General features: G+C 39.6%; 1 protein-coding gene across 1 annotated transcript in view; it reads left to right on the top strand.

The window, feature by feature from the left end:
- Positions 1–22,009, top strand: part of LOC111332762 (uncharacterized) — a 46,826-nt gene extending 24,817 nt beyond the window's left edge. The window contains exons 6-23 of the mRNA XM_088755962.1: positions 5,101–5,248; positions 9,321–9,557; positions 10,073–10,261; positions 10,978–11,196; positions 11,468–11,671; positions 12,637–12,941; positions 13,523–13,670; positions 14,822–15,124; positions 15,449–15,739; positions 16,066–16,507; positions 16,768–16,973; positions 17,454–17,638; positions 17,945–18,311; positions 18,453–18,592; positions 19,536–19,747; positions 20,091–20,131; positions 20,732–20,828; positions 21,323–22,009. Of these exons, the coding sequence (XP_088612088.1) occupies positions 5,101–5,248; positions 9,321–9,557; positions 10,073–10,261; positions 10,978–11,196; positions 11,468–11,671; positions 12,637–12,941; positions 13,523–13,670; positions 14,822–15,124; positions 15,449–15,739; positions 16,066–16,507; positions 16,768–16,973; positions 17,454–17,638; positions 17,945–18,311; positions 18,453–18,592; positions 19,536–19,747; positions 20,091–20,131; positions 20,732–20,828; positions 21,323–21,494 (3,906 nt within the window). The 3' untranslated portion in view covers positions 21,495–22,009. The remainder of the gene's footprint in view (positions 1–5,100; positions 5,249–9,320; positions 9,558–10,072; positions 10,262–10,977; positions 11,197–11,467; positions 11,672–12,636; positions 12,942–13,522; positions 13,671–14,821; positions 15,125–15,448; positions 15,740–16,065; positions 16,508–16,767; positions 16,974–17,453; positions 17,639–17,944; positions 18,312–18,452; positions 18,593–19,535; positions 19,748–20,090; positions 20,132–20,731; positions 20,829–21,322) is intronic.
- Positions 22,010–24,257: the final 2,248 nt, after the last annotated feature.

Raw genomic sequence — 24,257 nt, 5'->3', positions numbered from 1 at the left:
TTCAAAGAACAAATATAGGTTGCTGACTAAGCCTCTCATTACTAATAATTACGGGATGGTTGTGGATTACAAAGGGCGACCTTTAGAGACAGCTGATTGTTTCTCTAGGTAAAAGGCCATCGAAAAGGAGAAAATGTAAATTTAGGCTCTGTTTACACGTATCCGTTTTTGTTTGAAAACAAACTAAGATTTGCGTTGCGTTTTTTAATCGTTTTTACCCGCCTGCTTGCACATTTAACCAAAGAGGAGGGAATCCGACGCAATGTTTCTTGTGAGAAAATATGCCCAGAACATCCAAAGAGAGTAATCTTGATTGAGATAGAGAGGACAACACTTCCGGAGAATTTTTAGACTCTATTCCAACTGATACAAGAAAATCGCGCTAAGAGCGAGATTCCGTCTTCAGAAGTCAGGTGTTCGATTACGTGATCCGATGAAAGAAAAGCACCAATTGTCCTACTTGCAACACACTCCCCTTCTGATAGACCTAGTCAAAGTTCAATGTGCAGCAAATTTCTTGACGATAAGTATCAATGATTCTATAGAGTTCACTGGCAACGAACGATTTCTGATTCGCTCCTATGGTTGAAGGGGCTACTTATTCTGAAGATTAGCCCAGGGATCAACGTTGTCAGGTTTTATTTGTACTAATGTAAGACACGGCTCGTTACATCCGTGGTTACGTCGTAGTCAACTGAAATTAAATAATTTCGGGATACATTATTATCTACAATATTCTTAGTCGAAGTGATAAACGGTTTCGTAACTTACAATTTGTGTTTCTGCGTAGTCGGATCCCTTGATGTTTTATCTTGATGTTTGCGTTTTTATGGCCGTTGATGACTAGCTTCAAATGTTATTACAGCATAAATTGTTCCTTTTAAATTATAAGTCACATGACCTGATTTTCCCGCCGCGCGTAGTCGAGGCGAATTCGTAATTACGATAATTAATTCTACGCGCTCCACTGAACATGCAAATCAATTTCCCTTCATCATCGGGAACAAATCAGATGGCCGACTGAGTGGAATCCGCAACCTCCTACAGACCGCCATCACATTGCTTATTTGAAACTTCGACTGGACACTGGCTTTATACAGTACGCTTGATTTCAGTTTCCCATTGTTTTTAATCTCTTCCATGGATTAACTCAGGAACAGCAAGCTTTGTGTCGAGGTACATTATCTTCGTGAACGCACGCAACTTCTCCTAGTTTGATCATTCGAAATTATAACCGCGTCGAGGTGCTTAACTGTGGTGTCAGAGATTACTACTTGGTATACTGGGTCGCGACTGAGTAATCCTCGACCAATATACAAGGTCGCTTGAGTGAAGGGTTCTTCAAGGTCCTCATAGATATAAATCAGTGGTCGAGAATTGAGTTTTCCCTCGACTTCAACCAAAACTGTCTCAAATTCTTTTAAGTGACACGTGCGTTTGCGCGAGTGTATATGATTACTTCGGGCGGCGTTTCAGAGCCTACAAACTCTTCGAAAAAGCCGCCCCACCACGGGACGCGAGGGACGCCAGCGTTTAGATGATGCCATAAAGAGTGAGAAAAGTCTCTAACTTAAACCTTTGAAAGTTTTCTCTTCATCAGAGGTCATGACGCGTGGTGGCCCTTTCTTAAAATGAACTTCCATAGGTACCTTAGGAAAGTTTCAGTTGAAATATCTGGTACGAACTCTCTTTTTGTTGCAATACGCGTCCTTTAATTAGAACGGACCAGCAAAATCGACACCAAATTGAATGAAGGCTTGTTTTATCTCAAGCTCTGAAACTTGGAGCGGTATGTGGTCTTCCATAAAAGTTTTTGCATGTAGCACAGTGAGAAATCACATCTCGTGTAGTTTGCCCGCCTTTCACAACCCAGAACCTTGATCTTAAATCGGTTGATGTCTCTTTCACAACGTTGTGCATGACACTGCTGTGACCTCTCGAATTATTAGAACAGTAAGTTGAGGTTTCCGCAGTAGAAGTCCAGAAATTCGGGCTGCCTATGGTGATGTAATCTTCCTTCACATATCAAGATTTCCATGTTCGAAAATTGTTAGTCAATGCCTCGTTTGCTCGAGTTTTTCTTCTCCTCTAACATATTTCTGGACATGTCTCAGTGTTTCTACTTCAGTGACACTGTTATTCTTCCGTTTCTAGCTCCTGTGAATTACACCAAGCTTTACCTTACTTTTTTGGGGCATGTATGATTAATAGCAAGACATAACAAGTGACTCCGAGGAGCTTATAGAGGTCGCTGAATTTCTCAGTTTGAATTAAATGATCTAATTTTTTCACTTGGATGGTAGTGGTAATTGTGTTAATCTTGTTCGTGGGCTTAATTTCACTGAGGAAATTAATTTGTGTAAAATCAATTTGTTCCAAACCCCTTCTGAATTGACCGATCAAAACTCTTCTTCAAGAAATAAGGACCTTTCCATCATACTCTGTAATTCATCAGCTTTGAGGGATTGCATCCACGAGGTGCAATGTCTGCAGGGTTCTGAACTGTGGGAACTGTGGGAACTGTTTCCAAACATCTGGGGTAACAACTTTATTCTGCACAAATGGTTTGAATTCTTTTCCAAGTTGAGTGATCTACCACGATGCAATCTCTAAATCTAGCCAACATACACATTTAGGTCCAGTTCAGACCTGGTGCTCTTGCCGTGTCTGACTCAATTCAGAAATTAATTTTGACAAAATTATGGCAGAAGCACAGCGTCTTAACTAGACTTTTCAATCAAGTTCGGCAAGCAGTTGAGTTCGACAGGCGCTGCGGTGTTACACGACTCTGGCGCGACAGCGACTCTTATGCAGTGCCTCAGTCAAGCCTAACAAAAAATAATAAGTTATGCTAATAGATTTTGGCGGGATTGCGTTCTCGCGGGAAGTTACAAGTTTGCTTCAGTAAACCCTGAATTTCGTGCGACTCTTGCAACATAGTTTTCCACTTCCTCACAATCTCGGCTCCTGATGGAATGTCCCAACGGAACTTCTTTTCTGGTAACTCTCTCGTAACAGTATTTTAAAAGCAACAAACACTGGAGGCTGTATACCAACAGGGTCAGTTTTCTTTGCAATCGAGCCTAGAACGAATCTTTAGTGACTATTCATTCTGTCAAGTAGCTCGTGAGGTTCTTGAAGGTAAAGACAAGCATATTCTCTAGACGAACCCGAGACTATATAGAGACCATCTGTATCATCCTGGTTCTGAAACTGTGTCTTCTAATTCAAAAACGATCGATCTTCTTGCTACAACACAGAGAGGGATTGTTTCTGATTTACCTCTTGGACTTTTGAGGCTGCTTCTGATTCACTTCTTGGACTTCTGACTAAATCATGCTCGCCTCTTCTTGATCATTTCTTTTGCCCACTTACGCATGTTGAAACCACCTTCCCTTGAATTTCATCATAAGGTTGGAGTTCAACTCATAAGGGGAGGCTCCTTCCAGCTGAGTTATCTACATGGATTTACCAGGCCTTCCTTGATAAATTCTGGATGTCTCTCCTTGTAAGAGTTCAAATGATGGCGAATTGTTCCATTTAGGAGGAAGTGACTGGAGATAACTTCAAAGACTACGCTCGCGAATCGCCTTGTGACAGCCTTTGGAGTGCGCTATAGCACCATTAAGAAGGCCTTCTCTATATCAGCGATGAGTGTTACCTCATGAGTTCTGAATCGTGCCATTACATCAAAGATCATAGGAGTGAGAGATGGGTTGAAGAAGAGACAATCGTTGAGGCTTGGTCTGCCTTGCTTAGCAGAAGCATCATAGACCAAACGAAGCTTTGCAAAGTCTTTGATCACTTCTGATACCTTCTCTGTGGGAAAAAGAGTGGACCTTTCCTACTCCTTGTTGATCTAAAATAACGTCATCATGGTGTTTTAGATCTTCTGGTTTCGACTTCAGCCCCTGCAACAATGATTCCAACTTCAACGTCGTCAACTGATACTTGTCCGGGTGAAGAGACGACTGTCTTTGAAAGGCAGTTTGACTTGATATCTTTCCCCTTTGTGGGTGAATTTTTAAGTAACTTCAAATAGACTGTTGTTCCTTCATCATGCTTTATTCCCAGAGTTTCTAAATCCCGGAAGTGCTTCATTTCCCTTTGAAGCGAGTACTTAATTTCTTTCTTCCAAGACACGGTTCGAGATCTTCAATACAGGAGGTTCAATAAGATCAAGTTAACCGTGGAATCTTCCCGCCCATAACTGGAATTTCCGAAAGTCCAGAGAATATATTACCAGGTTGGTCACTGAGAGCATTAAACTTGATCACCGAACAAAATTTACACTTCCACCTACAAACTGCCAATAAAAGTCTTTACCAATTAGTGTGTCTATGTCGAATTCCTCATCACCATGAAAATTATCAGCTGGCCTTATGGAAAGTTAGTACAGGTTGCTTGGGTAAATTCAATGATTAGACCTCTTAATTAAATTCAGTGATTATACAACTAATTGGTACATATGCTGAAACACAGATTTGCCTAAGTGAGCCCTATAGACAGACTTATTCACAAAGGCCCTGCCCACAGGTATCAGATTCTGTTTGGAAAAAGATATTATTTTCCCGGTTTGGCCTTTAGTCTACACGTATCTCATGAGATTACAACCGCTACCGAGAACAAATCTTTTCGCTGACGCTCTCGAGAGTGGATATTTTTTCAAAAACGCCGTTTTGCTGTAGGGAATGCAAAGATTCGCCGGTCCTATGTTTGGCTGTATTTAGGACTACTTCAACACACTTCCAGAAATATCTGTCTACTCTCTTATTTTCAAATAAAACTTAAGTGTCTGGAAGGTATTTCGGAATATACAAGAAGTAAATTGAATTGATCGCAGAGCGTGAGGTTGTTAGGGTAATTAAAATTCATAGAGTATGAGCAAAATTTCGCCGAAAATTACGTAACGCGGAACAGCATTCCTCACGTTCAAACGTGAACTTCAGACCTCAAACCGCGCACCAAGAGTTATTTCACGTAATGCCTTGACTTCTGTCGCTTACAGAAATCTAGAAAAAACCTCAACCAAAGTCTTACATTAAGCGAACTTCATTTTTTGTTAGTTTTGATGATTTATGATATTTCGTACATCAACAGATCTTCAGAGGAAATTTTGACCAAAATACAACAGTAAAGAACATTTTGTGCAGTGGGATTGTTGCTAGACGTTTGCGCATCATTTCTCACGAACACCATGGCCAGTGTTGTATGAGGGTTGAGATACTTGGAATACCGCTGACCCGAGGTAAATTGTAGCCTATGCTCAAAAAGGCTGGATTTGCTGTCAACACGTTAGCAGTCTTGGCATCATCCGTACAATATTTTCCTGTTTTATTCTGTAGCGATCTCCTAAGAATCTAAAAATAGATTTCTTAGTGATTTCGATGAACTAAGTTACGATTCTATCCTCTTAAATCTTGGTCGTTATTATAAGTTCGCAGTTTTATTATGGCAACATCGTACTTAGTGTAGGTAAGCATCCGCTGAGAATATTATAAACGTCACAAGCTCACGTCTCGAGATGAATTAAATATTTATTCATGAAAGCGTCACGCGCTGTGTGAAGCCGAGTTAAGTTAAACGAGGAAATGTTGAACTTTAAAATCGGAAGGGAGGGGAGTTGATGAGGCTTGGGACTGAGAAACGGCAGAGCGGTCAGCTCGCGGGCTTGTTAGCGGGTTCCCTAAGACGTGCAGACCGCTTAGATACTTCACGTCTAAAGTTGATCTTGCAAATAACTCCTACATTTTTTCTAAAATGGTGTGAAACTTTTATCGTAGTGAAAGTGTGTATCGTGGATACGCTCTTTTCTTTTGCCTGTTTGTTGCCGGACTTTGCTTTGGCACAGCCCTTTCGAGAATACAAGGAACCTATAGAAACAAATCCGAGTTCAGGTGGGAAATGTCATCGTCGAAAAGTGTAAGTTGTAGCTCAACTTCCCAAGCTTAGAAAAAAAACCATACAAACACCTCCACGAAGTTCGCATGCCGTCACTTAAAATGATTTCGCTTATACCGTACACTCCTTCCATGAATTAGGAACTGCAGACTTATCATAGGGACAGCTGGAAGAACGGTCCACAAAAAATAGCGCTGTCGATGAACGCATTGGAAGGGCCGATGTATTGATTTGGGACGAGTCCAGTATGTCCTGAAGTCAGCGTGTGCTTGAATTGGTCAATGCACCACCGTCTGAGCGACTTTCATTGTAATCCTCCTTTTTCCAGTAAGCAAGTCATTTTATTGGGAGAGTTCCTCCATTCACGTCCAGTTCCGAATGGCTATGATGAAGGTATGCTCACGTACCATTCGCTGATCTATCAAGGCGCCATAACGCACCGCACCGAACAGACTACTGTCCTTCGACATGAGAACAGAGAGTTTCTCGATGCACTGAAAGAAGGTAAAGTTGCAATTGGTAAATGTAGCCAAGAGACCATGAAATGTATCTACTCCCTGTCCAGACTCCGAGATATCACAAGACTAGATCAGCCACATCTATTTTAAATGGTTAGTGTTGTACTGCATAATCGCCTGTCCTACAGAAGTATACCTTCCAGGCTGAGCACATCGATCAAACTAAAGTCATGGACTGGCCGGTTTTCAGTGTTATGATCAGGGCCCAGTTGTCCGGTTATGCTAACGTTGAATTTGAACGAAAAATGAAGAAACAGCAGTCGAGGAGCCTTTGAGAAGTGTGTTGGTGATATGCTCTCGATAGAGAGAAAACTGACCTCAGACACAAGCCTCTTCCGCGGCTGTGTCCAATCTTGACATCAAAAGCATAGGCAGAAAGAAACGAACTTTATGGCAGAAAACGCTCGTTTTCAACATACTCTGCTGAGATTTTTCGAATTGGGCCACTTTCAAGGGTGCAGTGATCTTAGATCGTAAACTGTGGGTAATAATTGCCGATCAGATGGATTTTCTGGGAGCAAACCGCCCCCGCTTGGATAACGGTCGAAATAGTAGTGTGTAGCCTTGACTTGAGATTTTCTGGCTAGAGAAGAGTTATTGAGTCTCTACCAATGTGGCTTCCGTAAGGGCCACTCTACTGATTTGGCTGTCCTATCATTCACTGACAGCATAAGGTGTAATATGGATCAGGGTCTACTAACTGGTGCAGTTTTCATCGATTTGAGAAAAGCGTTCGATACAGTGGACCATGACCTGCTACGGGAGAAACTCACGATGGGATATGGAGTCGCTGGAAAAGAGCTTCGATGGTTTAGGGATTACCTAACCGATAGACGACAAGTGGTGACAGTCCAAAGTTCTCTGTCAGACCCTTGTGATGTTGCTTTTGGTGTGCCGCAAGGTTCAATCCTTGGACCATTGTTGTTTGTGCTGTTCATCAATGACTTACCAATTGCTATCAGCAAATGTAATATATTATTATACGCCGATGATGCTGTTGTTTTTGCAGCCCGCAAAGACATTAAAATCTTGGAGGAAATTTTGAATGCAGAACTAGATGAAGTGAATAAATGGACACTCAGTAATTTTCTTTTTATCAACAAAAGAAAAACAGAAATTGTAATTTTTGGAACTGATGCTAGGCTTTCTAAAGCTACTGAAACAGTAGTTGTCAAAATAGGTGATTATGAAATAAATAGAGTTTATGATTTTAAGTGTTTAGGCATCGTTCTTGACGATAGTCTTACGTGGAAAGACCATGTTCGTTATGTTATTTCTAAGGTCGGTAAGAGAATTGGTGCCTTAGGGCGCCTTAGAAGGAATATCACTATACATGCAGCTCTTGAGATTCATTAATTTTGCCCATTTTTGATTATTGCGATGTTGTTTGGTCCAGCTGCAATAAAGCAGATATGGAAAGTCTTGAATCTTTGCAAAGGCGGGCCTCGAAAATTATAGTTAAATCTAAATGGGGTACAACATCCACCGACTATCTTAATTTTCAGAGTTTAGAAGATCGCCGTGACGCTCGTATTTTAGGTTTAGTGAAGAGGCGTTTAAATAATAATGTACCACAGTTTTTAAAAAATTATTTTAAGTTGAATAAGGAAGTCATTTCAAGAGAAACAAGAAGAAGCAATTTTATATACTTGCCTTCAGTAAGAACTGAGACCGCCAAGAAAAGTTTTTATTATAATGGCTCAGTTGTGTGTAATAATTATTTATTAAATAAGAATCAGTTTTAATTGTTATACTGTACTATTTTAACTTAGAACATAGCTAGCAGAGTCGCGCAATTAAATTCATTATACGTGAGCGTGCTCAAAATCCCGATAGTGCACGCTGATGGCGTCAGCAAATCCGACTTCGCCAGAACTTTTTTTTTCGCGCGAGCGGCCATTGTTAGCGCGGGGAAAAATAATATATTTCGCGACAATAATGAATACAAACAGAAACTCGGCCTACTAGTCCGAAAACGAAGACAATGTTTCGACCTTTTCCCTTGGGCTAGAGCTCTTAAATGAGGCAGAAAGAGAGAAAAACAAAGGAAAAGGAGACTCGGAAACAGCGCCGTCACGATTCGCTTCAACTGATATTGTTGTCCGTTTTTCGCGTCACATTTGATGCACAATTCCACCGGCTATGTTCTAAAACAATTGGTTCATGCTTTCAGCTGTGCACTATCGAGTTATGGAGCACGTGGGAAGTTTGGAGAGCACTCAAGAAGCTAGAGTTTCCCTCGGCTATCGCCTCGGGCAACTCTTACGCTTCTTTCGTGCTCTCCAAACTTCCCGCGTGCTCCATAACTCGATAGTGCACGCTAAAGCATGAACCAATTGTTAATTAGTTACTTAGTTTCTTATTACTTATTTCAAAACTTTTTGTTAGTTTTTAATTTAGGGCTCCTATTGATAACAGATATACCTTTAATTATTCTGAAGGGACTACCATAGTTAAATAAAGGCTTACTACTACTAATTACAGTGATGGCAAAGCATGCTCAAAATGGCATAAATCGCCAAAAACTGAAAACAAGGAGTCAGTAAGTTTTATTGATCCTACGTGCAAATGTTCCTATTTCGAAATATTTGTTATAAATCGACCATATTTCGTTCCCCATTCTATTCATGGTAAAGTGTTCAAATTCTCAAGGGTTCCTCGCGTAACTTAAAATTGCGCTACACAACGCGTGATGCTTTCATAAAAGATATTTTGCTTTTTCTTAAGACGTGAGCTTGGGATGCCTGCAAGGATATAGGGGAGAAAATATGAACTGAACAGAAAAAAACAAATTGTTTTCCTTCATGATCAACAACTGTTTGAGTGGATCAAAAAATGTGCTTCTTCCTATCATAGTTTTCTATATTGTGGGAAATTAAATTGGAATTTTTTATTGTTCAGACAATCTGGCCCAAGAAAAACCCACTAACCAGTCAAGTTTATACGGCTTTCATTACGCAAGTTTTGCAGTTGATGGGAAAAAATCGAATGCAGGCATTGAATTTTGTACCCACACGCGGAAACATTCCAACCCTTGGTGGAAGGTCGACTTTGAGAAAGTGCTGCCTGTTTCAGAAGTTTTCATACTCAATAGAGACTCCCAGTGGGAAAGATTAAACGGTGCTGAGATAAGAGTGGGTGAGTACTCATAGGTAAATTGCAATAAGATACTTTGTATCTCGATAATGGCGTAGACGCATTTGAGACACATTGTATATTTTTCTGCCTCTAATTATTGCTGAGCCTGTCCGCAATATGTCAGCCTATAGCGTTCGGGACAAATCATCAAAGCTGCCTATTGATCTGTTGTCAATTATGTCATCCAGTTCTCTGAAGACGAGGGTGGAGGGATTCGAAAGGTGCTGTTCCTGTGTTGTGATTGACAAATTTTGACATACAAGTTTGATTTTCGGAGTTACATTACACTTGATCAATTGCAATTTCCTGTTTAGACACGAAAGAAAACCAGTAAGTGTTATGCAAATAGTACTTCTTTTAACTGTTTTTTTTGGTGTTCAGTTTATGCTTAAATTATCCGTTTACCTAACAGCTCGTGTGTCACTCGTATAGTTTTCAACCTGTTAAGTCACTTTGTTAATAATGAATTTTTAAAGTCGCAATTATCACTGTTTATGTTTTATTTTAACACTGAGGAAATGAAACTATAGAAGGAGGAGCAAAGAATAGCCTTTGTACCGGTGGTCTAAGCGTCCCTGGAGGAGAGGGAAAGTTTTTTCGATGTAACATGACTCTATATGGCAGGCATTTATTCATCAGGATACCTGGATCACAAGAAATGTTGACTGTTTGTGAAGTTGAAGTTTTTTCCGCAGTTATATCAAGTAAGATAGTTTACATTTTCCGTCGCAAAACCCTTATATGTTATTGGACGTTTTGGCGTATGGCACTGCTGACTGAGTACTTTTATGAGTTGTGCCGTATTTTGTCGAGCCCGTAGGGCGAGTAAAAATAAAAAGGAGTAAAAATGCGAAGCAATACTTCAAACCAAAATGTCTTATAAGTTATTTATCCAACTACTTTTTTTTCTTCCAAGTGTTTCGGCTCATTTCTCAGAAGGCGGGAAAGCTAAACGGATTGAGAAGCGTAACGCGCGTAGCCGACCAGTTAAACAGTATTTTTTTACAGTACAAAAAATTCCTGGCCATTTGATAAAAATTTTGAGTGAAATCGTCACAACTCACCTTTACCTCAGTACCATTTAGCTTTGGTATGAATCAGGAATTCTGACAATGACTAATATTGAAAATTAAGATCTAACTCGGTTATTACTCAGCTATACGTGCGTTGCACTCAGGTATGCTTAGGCCAATCAGAACGCTCTGTCTTTGAAAAGTGACCAGTAAGTTATTAATATCATTTCAGCGATATTAAATGCATGGCTGTATGGTATGATACAGAGTAATATGCGAAATTATATAAAATGATTTTACGGAGACTGTGACATTAATATTCTTGCAAGTTCCTCGAGAGCTAAATAAATAAAACAGGGTATGCACGTTTTCAAATGACTTGTAATTTTTATATTTATATATACTAGATATTGCCTTGTATCAACCTGCTAACCAGTCTTCTAGCCGGAATTACTCTGCGGCTGAAAAGGGAGTAGATGGAAATATTCAGACCTGTGCTTCAACCCATATTCAGCAGGACCCCTGGTGGAGAGTGGACTTAGGAGCATCGCAAATCGTAGCTGAGGTCATCATCCTTAACTACTCTTTTAGGAACTTTGAGATGGAAGACCTTCAAGTCAGGATTGGTTAGTATCATTAAAATAACTCCGGCTGTACGTGGCCGTAGACTGGAGGGGAAGAAATATTGTAAAAAAAAAAAAAAAGAAGCAGCCCGAAGTGCCTCCATTTTCGAGATGGTTTACGTCTTTTTCACAAAGAAATAATCGAAAAAAGGATTACATTTAAAACTGAACCCATTCGAAATCCTGGTAAACTAGAGCTTCATTTAGAAACCTACAGGCAAACGGGTCACTGCCGTTCGATAGTGACTGTTTGTCGTGTGTTCATGTCCAACAGGTTACGACAGTGTCATTAAAGGAAGTTCAAACTTGCGTTGTGGAGGAAAGCGTACTTCCCAAATACTTCTGACCTTTCTACGACTAACCCTACACTGTCTTCCAAGAATTGTTGGTAGATTTGTTTATATTGAAGCTCCTGGTTTAGACAAATCATTCGATTTATGCGAGGTGCAGGTTTATTCAGCGAGGCAGACAAGCAACGGTAGGCATCTTTGTAACTTGGGGAAGAAAGGTAAATAATTAGACCCTGGTCATTTATTATTCCTACGATATTTTCCTCAGAATGTTTCAACCCTTTTTGGGTTGATCATCACTCATCACGTTTTGATTTTGATACATTCTGTGATGATTTAATAATATTTCATTAACTGAGCAAACCACCCTCACTGACGGTTTGTATAACACACAGTACTGCTGGTTTTTTTTTATTATAAGTTTTATTATCGATGATATTGCATAGCAAAAGTATAGCTACCGGAAAAGCCTGAAAGAAAAAAACACAAACCGTCATTACGTAAACTACGCGGGGGGGGAAGGGGGTTCAGCTAAATGATGGAGCTACGTTAAAATTATGGAGCTACGTTATTGGTGGGAACATGGCAACGAGAAAAACACGAATAAATTATTGGAATGAACGAACGCTTTTCATTCCACTAATTTATTCGTGTTTTTCTCGTTGCCATGTTCCCACCAATAACGTAGCTCTATTTTCTGCCTTCAAAAGCACACACAACCCACAATTCCTCTATTCGCTCCGACGAAGGGCTAACGCTCGAAACGTCAGCTTTTATAATCGTTACGGTGGCCAATTTACCATTTCAACTTTGTTGATATATCCAAATTATTTTGTTACTCCCACCGACGCAGCCCCAAACAGTTTCTTTCGAAACTATCAGCCTTTATTCAAAATAATTTTCAGACGAGAAAACCAGAAAGGTATTGCTGAAATGTCAGAAACTTGAATCAATTCATTGGCCACAAAACTGTCAAAAGAATTTTATGTCAATCAACATACTCTTAACTCACACCGCATTTTCTTCTACAATGTTGGAACCTCTCCTGTCGCAGCATCTACCTTAGAGTGACAGACAAGTGACGATTGGAAGATCTTTAGAAATTCGACTTTACAATGTTCCCTAAATGTTCTTCGTTGTTTTTTTTCTGAAGCGTGTCAGATACAGGCCGTTGAAGTGGGGAACCCTCACTTCTTCTTAGACAAAAGTTTCTCAGCCTCTTCATCTCGAGGGGATAACAAACCTTACACAGCACGACTTCGGAGTAGTTCGGGTGCCTGGTCACCCAGCAATGATAACAATGCTGATGATTACCTAGAAATTAACCTGGGAGAAGTGTTCCTCATTTGCGCTGTATCTACTCAAGGACATCCAAGAAACGATGAGTGGACCAAAAGTTATAAGTTGCATTTTTTCCTGGAAAATTGGTTCATCTATAAAGAAAAAAACATGGAAAAGGTTTGAAAGACTCCAGGGCTTGTTTAAAGTAACCATTATTATGAAGGAAAAAGGATTCGATGAATTCATGTTTTTAAAGTTTTTGAATAACGGCAAAAAGTTATCTGTATTGACTGAAATCCTCGAGATCAAAATGGATGTAAAATAGTGGTAGTTGAACACCGTGTCGCACAAGTTTGGTCTAGAAATCATACTCGAGGATTGCACTCCTCTCATGCAGTTTAATTATCAATGACTATAAAGAAAACCTCTATCTCTCGGCGAAGTGGTCTTATTAGGCGATAGGTTTTGGTTACCAGCAGTTTGAATGTTGATCAGTTTAGCGGGCAGTAATATTGCTTTTTTGGTTAAATAGTACACAGGCCTTGCTGCACATACCTGAAGGTAACCAAACCATGACCCAAATTAACCAAAACTAGTTTAGGCGGAGTCTTCCCAGGGAGAAGGATCAAACCAAATCTACACTAGGTTATAGTAGAAAGACTTTAATACACCTTCAAATTTGAGATTCGTCAATCAATTTTTGTTCATGGATAGAGAGGGAAATTTTCGACAATGATCGAGCAACTTTTTTTCCACAGATTTTCAGTGGCAATTCACACAGGAATGAAATAGTGAAACATGTTCTGGTAGAAGTGACAAGGGCTCGGATCATTCGGTTCCAGCCAGTTGACTATCATATTCACAAAGCCCTCAGAGTAGAAGTGTATGGAATTAAAATACCCGCAAGTACGTCCGTTTTTCATGTAAACCATCTTAAGACGTAATCTTTGGAATTTAAGCGTCGTGATAAATGGCTTGAGGGACCTAACCTAACGTTATCTTTTCCAACGTTTTTGGCCCTATAAACCTCCCTCAGAGGAGAAATTGTGACTTCTTTTGAAAGAAAAACAACCGTTATCGAAGCCTCTTGGCTGCCCCCTCTTTGGTTCATTTTAAATAAATTTTGAACATGGTTGACGTCATTTCTATGATCAATAAGGTTATAGACGATGGAAAACTGTGGTCCATTTTTTTTTATAACATAACCAAAGTAAAGTGCGCGCTCTGATTGGTCAATTTAGCGTCCCCCATTTGCCCATGGGTGTACGCTGCTGACGTGAGCAAATGCAAAGACTATTTTTCCGCGCGCGCTTGTTTTTTCTGGTCACGTAAGATTTGTTAAATAAAAGGGAACTCTTTAGCTACAATGTATCAATGTTATGTTATAAAACAAATGGTAAACACCACAGCGTACACTATTGAGTTATGGATGCACTTGGGAAGTTTGCTAAGCACTCAAGAAGCTAGAGTCGCTCTCGGCTATCGCCTCGAGCGACTCTTACGCTTCTTTCGTGCTTAGCAACCTCCCGCGTGCATCCATAACTCAATAGTGTACGCTGTGGTGTTTACCAATTGTTAAACGTGATTTGCAACATACCAAAAAGACTTAGCAACTATTATCTATACTATTGTTTGATATTTTTAGCATTTAGAAGCAGGTGATTTGTTGCACGCTGTGTTGGGTTTCCCTGTTGCCCGAAACTTTTCATTTACGCAACTTAGGGATTTAATAGCTCAAAGTTGTTTCCGTTTGCAAAATCTCCCAAGTGGTTTATCTCCATCATGTCAATTCTTAACTTTCAGTTGGAAAATGAAGTTTTAAATCCTTTTTTGCGATTTAGGATTGACTTGAATCGTTTTGCACATACTTTTGTCAGTCATTTGAAGCCGTTCCGTGTAACAAAAATTTCAATTCAGTTAGGTTGAAACAGGTTATTACGGTGCCAAGAATGTTCACCTGAGTGTTTCCAGATCTGTTACAACATTTTATTTATCACAATTACATTAAGCAGATACCGGCTAACGCTCAGATAACACCGAGTTCATCTTCTTTACAGGTACACCTTTTCATCCTGTTATTGAAAACAAAGAGAGAGAAACTTCATTCCCCGATTCCTACATAAAATGGAGTTCTCCAGATACCAACGGCTGTCCGATTACTATGTACACAGTGTACTATAAGGCCATCAAATCACAAAATGAAGAAAATCTCTGGTATCGTATCAATGTATCATCGCGTGCAAACGAGCTGAGAGACCTTCCACTTGACTGTGACGAAGAATACGAATTTAAGATGTCCGCATGGAATAAGGCGGGGGAGAGTCAGCGGTCAGATCCCTGGCGAGTCAAATCTATTACAGGTATATGTATCGGTCTCTCTACATCCATATTTCTGAAATTATGTCATATTTATTTGCACTGGATGCAGGCACAGAACATGTCCAGTAAAACAAGGCAGCACGTCAACACGAAAACAAAATTATCTCGTCTGGTTTTGTGGTAGATCCGACGAGTGCTACTAAGCAAGATGCATGGTGATTCAGACGGCTGTACCTCATACTAATCTCTTTTCGTCAACAACATTCCCTCGAGTCTTATGAATCGCTCCCTTTGAGACTCGAAATTCTAGTTTGACTCCCTTTTTATTTGCGCTCTGTACTCTTCTTCTCTATTTTTTCCGGAAGGGCACCCAATCATTGTCAACCGAACTAAGGAAGTAAAAGGGAGTGTTGTGGTGGTCCGTTGGAAGCCGTGCACGGCCTCTTTATTCAGTATCTACTATAGAGAAATACTTTCTGAGGCTGAGAGCCACTGGAACACGGTGAACATATCGGGACATGGAACAAGTTATGATCTTTGTCTTGGTTGCCGAAGGGAATATGAATTAGCTGTAACAGCTTGGAATTCTACAGCAGAGACGCCATTAACTGCATCATCAAACCAAGGCAGATTGTGGAGAGTGAAAACATTAGGAGGTAATTGAACTCATCTAAATTAAAAAAAAAACGCTCTGGACGAGAAGTTTAATTTGTATCTAGCTAACTGTTTCAGTTGTGCATTAGGCTTGTTTTTTTAGTTCCTATTGTCTTCGCAAGTTCGAATACACCTCTTGGTTGTTAACGTAAGAGTAGATACTGAGATTTCTTACTACGCTAAACGTGGATTTGTAGACGAAACTCTCTGAATTCCAAATCGTATCACAACAAAACTTTTGATCAGTTTTACTAAATGATACTGGCCTTTTCCCTTGATGAATTCTTCCTGCCTTTTTCTGAATCCTTCTCGCTGGTTTTTGCTTCAGAGAAACCTTCACCTCCGGTTATTCAAAGTGAAGGAGTCCAGTTGTCGAGATGTGATGCCAACCTCAAATGGAATTCTCCACAAGACAATAGCTGTCCGCTGACATTGTACACACTATACTACAGAGAGTTGCAATCTACAAATGAAGAGGAGTCCTGGCATCAAATCAACGTTTCCGTAAACATAACCTCAACTGATCTCCCGTCGCTCAAGTGCAACACGGAATACATTTTTAAAGTGACTGCTTGGAATGAATTGGGAGAAGGTGATGCCTCCAATGAATGGCCAATAAAAACTGGTCAGCTCACCGATAACTCAGTCCCGCGAAACCTGACCATTTCTGTATCTGCGGGGTGTGGGTTCCTTATTCTCATTTCTATGGGAATCCTTTGCATCAGACAGAGAAGAAAGAAGAGAAATTTGAGAGGCCACAAGACAGGAAGGTTGAAATGATGTTGTTTAATTCATAAGCTAGCCCAGTTCAAGCAATCTTACTACTAATATATATATTTGCTATTAAAAACTTTTCTTACGTTATCATTACAGTCAAAGCATTCGAAGGAACTAGAATCATAATCACGCGTACATAGAGCCATAGAGCCTACTCACAACTAAAACTATTCTCAGTTACTTACTTACATTATGTGTGCTATCTTAATGAACAAGATGGAAGTCCCGACTCTTAAACGTTCCTTTAATTCAGATCAAAGTCAGACATTGTTCCCCTGTTGTTAAAAGAGATTCTCCCGCAACGTGTAACAATTATGGAAGAGGTAGGCAGAGGAGCGTTTGGAAAAGTACACAGAGGAATCCTGAAAGAAATGCCGAAGGTTGAAGTATTTTTCAAGCCTAAAGAGGAAAGAGTGGATATTAACGAAGGAATAGTGGTTGCTGTAAAACTCCTACATGGTTAGTAAAAATCGGGAAACGTGCCGATTATTTCTGTTTGTTTGTCACCATATTTGGAAACATAAAGGCTCACAATTCAATTACATGCAGTGCCAGTCTGGCGGTGGAACGTTTAATTTCTGGCGGTGAAGGACCTTTCATTATCTGTCTACCCCTTAAGGCTGTGTAAATTCTTGCGAGTTCCCCTCTCATTGGCAGTTAATTGGCAGTTTGATTCCTAAAGTACCCCTTCATACTCTGTTGGAGACGGCTGATCCTCCTTCATTTCACCCCTAAAACCTTGTTATCTCCCTCAAAATCCTCAGCCCCAACGCACGGTCGATAAATCATGACTGGTCCCTAATCATCCCGTCAGCCTTATCATTCCGATCAAAGTACTTAATCAAATGCGTCCATTAAATCTGCAATAAATGGGTGAAGATGGGCTTAGTTATAAACTGTCGACTTATGCTTCCTCTGTTTGGTCTTAACCCTTTTTAGAAAGAGCTGGTGCAGAAGAGAAGGAACAGTTTCTTAGAGAAATTTCTTTTATGCAGCGAGTTGGTACTCACAGGAATGTGCTAAATATGATTGGATACTGGGACAGGTCAGAACCCCTCATGCTTATCCTGGAGTATGTTCCACATGGAGATCTTCTTCAGTGGCTAAGGAACAAAAGGCAGCAGGTGAAACTGTTTTGCAGGTTCATAACTTGGGCGTTGGAAACTACTGCTTCGTTTGGACTGTGCGAGTACCGATTTATTAATATCGGTTTCTTTAGCAGATGTTTACGTCACTTCGATACTTTTGAATTTTTTCCGCTACAGAACTGAAAAAGTGATGCTGCAATTTCATTAAGTACCTGTGTTTATCTGGGGTGTTCGGTCTAAATCGAAAAACTAAAAAGGTTCCAACTCTTCTTTGGCTACAATGCTCCCAAAACTGATCGAAGGAAATTTTTCTTACGATCTCACATATTCTATTTATTTCAGGTCAAACGCAAAAAAGGGATTGATGGCGTTATTCTTGAACCCTTAGCCCATATTACAGATGACACTGCGAGCTCCAAAAATGTCTCAATCGAAACGTTAGGAGATGAAAAATTTCTTGGAGATAGCGATACTGACAAGGAAATTTTAAAAGGGGGCGAATCAACGGAAGCTCCCGATAATCAAGATTTTATCGTCACGTCGGACATTTCAATTAAAATGGAAGAACAGCCAGATGAAATGCTATTTGAAATTGATATCAGCCAAACTGATTTTCCTACTGGGGAGCGAGGGGAGAAAATATCACAGGGCAAACAGTTCAATAAACAAGGCTGCCTGAGTGAGTTCGACGTGCCTTTTCCCTCTGAAAGTGCAATCGCCCGATTGAATGAATCTACTGTTGATTTTCGGCCCGATGATAAAAACGGAAGTGATGTGAACACCCCGACAGAGAAGGAGACCACAAATGAAGATAAAGGGAGAGATGGAGATAATTCATTTATCGATGAAGAGGAAACTGTCTCATTTGCCTCGCCAGAGCCCCAGGATAACATGGAGGAACAACAGAAAACGGATAGTGATGATGCGCAGGTGTTTGACTTCACCGTCAAAGATGTACTGTGCTTTGCATGGCAGATAGCAAAGGGAATGGTAAGTGCTTAGCATTTAGATCAATTCGGAGTCTAGAGTTGAAACTTGCTTCTCAATTATCTCATGTTCAAGAGCCATTATAAAAAATCAGTTACAATTCACAGATGCAAAATACGAAAACGTGGAAAGAAAGTCAGTTACACGTGTGAACTGTGAAACACCAAATTAAACAATCTAATCTCAACATGAGAAACAATGATAAAACAACCTTGATTGATAGATTATGCCGCGGTAACAGTATTTTTTATTCAGCCAATGTAATGTTGTGAAGTAACATTCTTTTTGTTTTGTTATTTCAGACCGTTTTACAGGTGTTTAATTTATTTTCATGTTTCGTTCACCTCGAGAATCAACGATTTTGATAAGAGTGGTACAAGCGGTAATTGAGTTTTTTGAGGCAACTTCTCCTTCACCGAAACATCAAGAGTATCCACATCATTATGTTTTTTAGGTTCTGCAGTTAATTTTCATAAACAGGAGATTGTATAAATCTGTCGACATTAGCCTGTTGCGAGATAATTGTTCAGGTGTAGCTCCAGTTGTATTTCTTAGAAATGGCTATATAGGAAAGGAGAGTGAAAGGGCAAGGAATAATATCTATCACCCAAACCTTCTAATAAATTTCGGGGGGGGGGGAAAGGCTTTACGATTAATTCTGCGGAGAACTCCACGCAAAGCGTGGTCCGCTTAGCTTTCCCTCGCTTCCCTCAGCCAGTAACACGCAAAACTGGTTCAAAGGTGAATAAATGAGTGGAAATCCAGAGATTCCCGGTTTGCCCATCGTTACGACAGCCCAACACAACTGGTGGTTTTCTGAAGGCAAGAGCTAGATTACCACTAGTTTATTAGTTATCTCTTTGGCTACAAATGAAAAGAAAAAATTGGATAGAATGGCGCACAGGATGCAAGGTTCTTGCACTTTTTTGGTTTCTTTTGTAAACAGGAATACTTGACTGGAAAGGGATTTGTTCATCGTGATCTGGCCGCACGTAACATTCTTCTTGGTGAAGACAGAGCAGTGAAAATTGCTGACTTTGGCCTATTACGTCACACGTATGGGGCCATTTATGAGGTCAAGAAGATAAAAATACTGCCAATCAAATGGATGGCGCCTGAGGCTCTGGAAAGGGCTATATTCACCTCTAAAAGCGATGTGTAAGTACTTTAAGTTCACAAAACACTTATTCACGTTACTAATTTTTGAATTGCCATGATTCATTCTGAGTTCAATGTCTGTCAATGAAAATTGGGATTGGGGACTAGTCAGTATCTGTCACAACTGTAAACACCTGAATTTAAGGACCGGAAGACCTTTTACACTAAAATTATCATACAAGCCCTTTGCGTACAGTTCAGCGCTGTGATCATCTACATATTCCGTACAACCATCCCACAACTGGAATATAGCTGCGATCGATTGATTGACAGGATACTAAGCTGACAAAGCAGACAATTGAAAGTAACTTAAACTAATCATTTTTCATGTCTTTCTGGTTAGATGGTCTTTTGGTGTACTTCTCTGGGAAATGTGCATGATGGGTGAGTAGCGATTGATTTATCACAACAATAGTATGATCATCTCTGGTAGTTATAGATTGCGTGCATTTTGCACTCGGAAGCATGCAAGATGCATCAACTAAGTCATACTTAGTTACTTGATTAAGTTTCCCCATGTTTACCGCTTCAAAAACAGCTTTATGCGTTCGGGTAAGAGCCAATCCTAAAACAAAGGGAAAATGATTCTGAGCAGTTTTTATCTTAAAGAATAACTTTCACCTGCAGCAGCTGATCTAAGTCAGAGGTACGATCCGAAGCTTGCACTCAGAGACCGAGGTTCTTTCCTGTTGCTCATGTCTTTCAATTTTCATCCGTTACAGCTACTGAAGATCATTTTTCCTACTATACTGGAAAGCTTACAGTAGCTATAAAACCGCTGGGGATGTTAGATTGTATAGTTAAGAGTATCAAAATCAAAAGGAGGAATGACTATTAGCAACTAATTAGATACCGAGGAACATGTTATTTGTTTTTTGTCGGCTCCTGGGGGGAACTAACTAGGACTTACTTTATTTTTTATAGAAATAAGATCTATTTTACAATAACCTATTTTCCCGTCTTTTCATCCAACTTATATTGGAGGTGGCATTCCCTATCCTGGGATCTACAACAGAGAATTGTACAAGCTTCTCAAGTCAGGGTATCGAATGGATAAACCAGTCGTGTGTTCTGATGAGCTGTACGTTCAACAATGTTGTTCACTTGTGCAACTAACATAATGACTATTTTACACCACAATCTTATCAAGAAATCTTTAAATTGGCTGCCATATTGCACAGTTTGTTATTGTGTATTGCAGAAATAAAGGTTTAAGCGTTCGACTACGTGCGCTAGGCCTCTCTATAATATTAGAATTTTCTGTTTCTACGATATACTTATTTCTTTGCATCCAGAGCAACATGACGGTGATAAAAAATAGAACTAGATAGTCCGTGTTTTTTTTTAGGATATTGTCGTCTTAGCAGCAACGATCTAGCCAAAATATACAACGCGAAATGCATCTTAAAGAAAATTTATTAAAACGTATTTAATGACAACGCTCTAAGCGGTTACATTGTTCTCCTTCCTGTCTTTCTGTCGTCATTGTTCGAAGAACAGTACTTATAATTAAGACGATAGCTTCATTATAGCGCCATTGCTCCCATTTACACCAGATTCCTTATATCTTATCAGATACGAGTTGATGTTAAACTGTTGGAGGGAAGACCCAGAGGAGAGACCATCATTTGAACAGCTGATAACAAAACTGGAAGAAATGATAACGAGGGACACTCCTTATTTCGATTTTAATACAGACTATGAAAGCGATGCATCTAACACTGAGACAAAATCCAAAAGTGACTAACCACATAAATGACTTGTGTTTGGCTGGATAGGTTTTCAGAAGAGATTTTGTTGTTTTCATACATATTCGATGATTTGCAAAAGTAGTAACAAAGGAACTTGCTATATTGTTAGATACATTGTAACTGAATATTAAGAGGCTGTCTCTCTTAATTCCTGGTCAATTTCGCGTAAAAAATAATTTTGCCTGAAACTCTGTCAAAAGAAAGACTTTACTTAGGAAAGAACCAAATTAGATTTTGCTTGATTCGAAATAATTTTTTGACTACATTAGGGGCCACAGTCCGTAGGGACCGTTGCAAGATCTCGAAAATTGAAAAATAGACATATTTTGTAACTTTGTAAAATATTTGATTCTTATGGTTAAGCCACGAAGTTTATATCAGATTGCTTAAAAGCCTTTATAGTTTTCCAAGGAAGTTATAATTTCCCTCTTAATATATTTGAAAAGGCGAATTTTTAGCATATTCTGCCAACAATAGATAGCCATCGACCGATGGCCGTAAATAACCTTGATTTAGACGTTAAGTTTTGGAATTTGGGACCTGGTTGACAACTCTATCCTACACAGCCGTCAAGTTTAGACATTTATAGGCAAATACGAGCAAAAAACCCTGTACGTTTTCGACTTTTCAAAAGTTATGACCGTTTGAACCAGCACATGTACGAGCATTCGCGACTTTTTCATCTACACCAAAATCGAACCACTGGACCAGATTTTGTCATAAATACAGCTTACCTTCGACGCACTTGGATTTATGTGAAATTTCAGATACTCCACGCCCCACAAACTGGTAAACTTAATAACAACTCTGACAAATAGCTCCAGACTTCAGCAGTCGGGATCTATCGACACTCATCTCCAACTCTTTGTTGCGAACTAAACTCGAAACCAAAATAAATAAATAAATAAATATATATTTCTATAGCGCCATCTTCCACTGATTGTCCATGGCGATTTACAATACTTTAAAACCGTAAATATTAAAAATTTAAAATTGAAATCCTAAGAATTAAATACAAAATGTAAAACAATGAGGCTAAAAATAAAAAGTGAAAACTACAGGTAAAAAATACAAATCAAATGCATGCTTTAAAAGGTAAGTCTTAAGATTAGCCTTAAAAACTGCCAAAACTGCCTATGATGATGAAAACCTGATCTGGAGTGGTAGTTTATTGTAAAGCCATGTTACGCGCTTAATGTCCTGTTGAAACTTTGGATTGCGGCTGCGTTTTCGTCAAGAATCAGTCATATTATTCCACAAGTGTATGTGCCGAAGCTTCAGGGCTAAAATTTGGAATTTAAAGCAGAACGATCGCACTATCGAGCACAACAATGTTGCTGTTTTCACAGAGGTCCGCATTAACCATTGGGGGTTAATACTGTCGACAATATAGCAGTATCACGGTACGTAGATAGAATTTACATAAAAATCATACTTACGGGAACCTGTTGAAACGAGTTCTACAAAGATAATATTAATTTCCCTTGACATGTCGAGATGAACTGCATTTCTAGTTTTTAGCTGCTTTTTCCGGCCGGTCTGCAGCGGGTACTGGCACGGTGCGACGTGGTCGTCAGTTTTTACCCATGTTTCCTCTATGCTTTTCGCAGATCCAAAGATTTTCAAGTTGATCAGGGGAAAGGTCGTGTAGCAACCCTGACCTGTTAACGATAAGCTCATATTCTCGTACCTTTCCTCTCAGCTGACCTAGGTGACATGTTTGTAGATGATCATTGATGTCACCTAGTATCGTTTTTAAACTAAAGTACAAGAGCCTGCTTGTTCGGTTTCATTTTGGCTAATTAGCTTTGACAAGGGAAGGACGTTGAATCTCGTCAGCTACTAAGTTATTGCTACTCGTTTGTTGGCTCATGACTGTTCGATTCAAGCTGTGTGACCGGTGTGGTCAAATCTGACAGTTGATTGACGTTGGTCAGTACCAATCAAAATAGAGCATTTTGTTATTCTCAAAACTATTTTTGTATTCAAGATTAAGATCAACTACTTTGATTCTTTGATTGTTCTACAACCAAGCGCAACACTCTCAACCGATCAGATGCAAAACTAAAGTGTAGCGGTTTTGCTTTAAACTGCAAACGTTAATTATCATCAAGCCGACGACTGATAGACGTGATAAGGTCACATGGCATACTTTTTACGTCACCATGATACAAATCCTCTACATTTTTAGTATTCATCGTCACTATTCATGAAGTCTTCCAACTTTACTTTGTCTACTACTACATGGTAAACTAGAATTTCGATCTGTTTAGTTTTCAGTTAAGATAGATTCTTACCTTCGGGTATAATTGTGGGTTGTATGTGGTTTTTATATGCAGAAAGTGGAGCCACGCCATTGGTTGGAACATGGCAACGAGAAAAACACGAATAAATTAGTGGAATGAAAAAGCGTTCGTTGATACCTGTGGGATTAAGAGTGCCGATTTGTGAAAGATTAACTTTTCTTCAAGAGTTTGCGGCTTTCCGTGTTGCCTAAATGTAAGGAAAGACCGCAGATAGCCATATTTTGTTTAAAATGATTTGGTAAATTAAAGTGTCTAGAGACTGGTTTAGATGCGTCCTTGTCATTCCTTTCCACGTCGCGAAGGTGTTCTCGGAATCGGTCACCTAGTCGTCTTCCTGTTTCGCCGATGTATAACTTTTGCAATAAGTGCAAGTTATGCAATAGATAACGTTGGCGGAGGTGCACTTGAAGTGATTGGTGATCTCAATGGATCGCTTGGGTCCCGATATTTTCT

The sequence above is a fragment of the Stylophora pistillata genome, chromosome 4 (genome assembly GCF_964205215.1).
Source record: "Stylophora pistillata chromosome 4, jaStyPist1.2, whole genome shotgun sequence".
Lineage (NCBI taxonomy): Eukaryota > Metazoa > Cnidaria > Anthozoa > Scleractinia > Pocilloporidae > Stylophora > Stylophora pistillata.
Note: the sequence above shows the minus strand (reverse complement) of the source record. Positions and strands in the feature narration are given on the sequence as shown.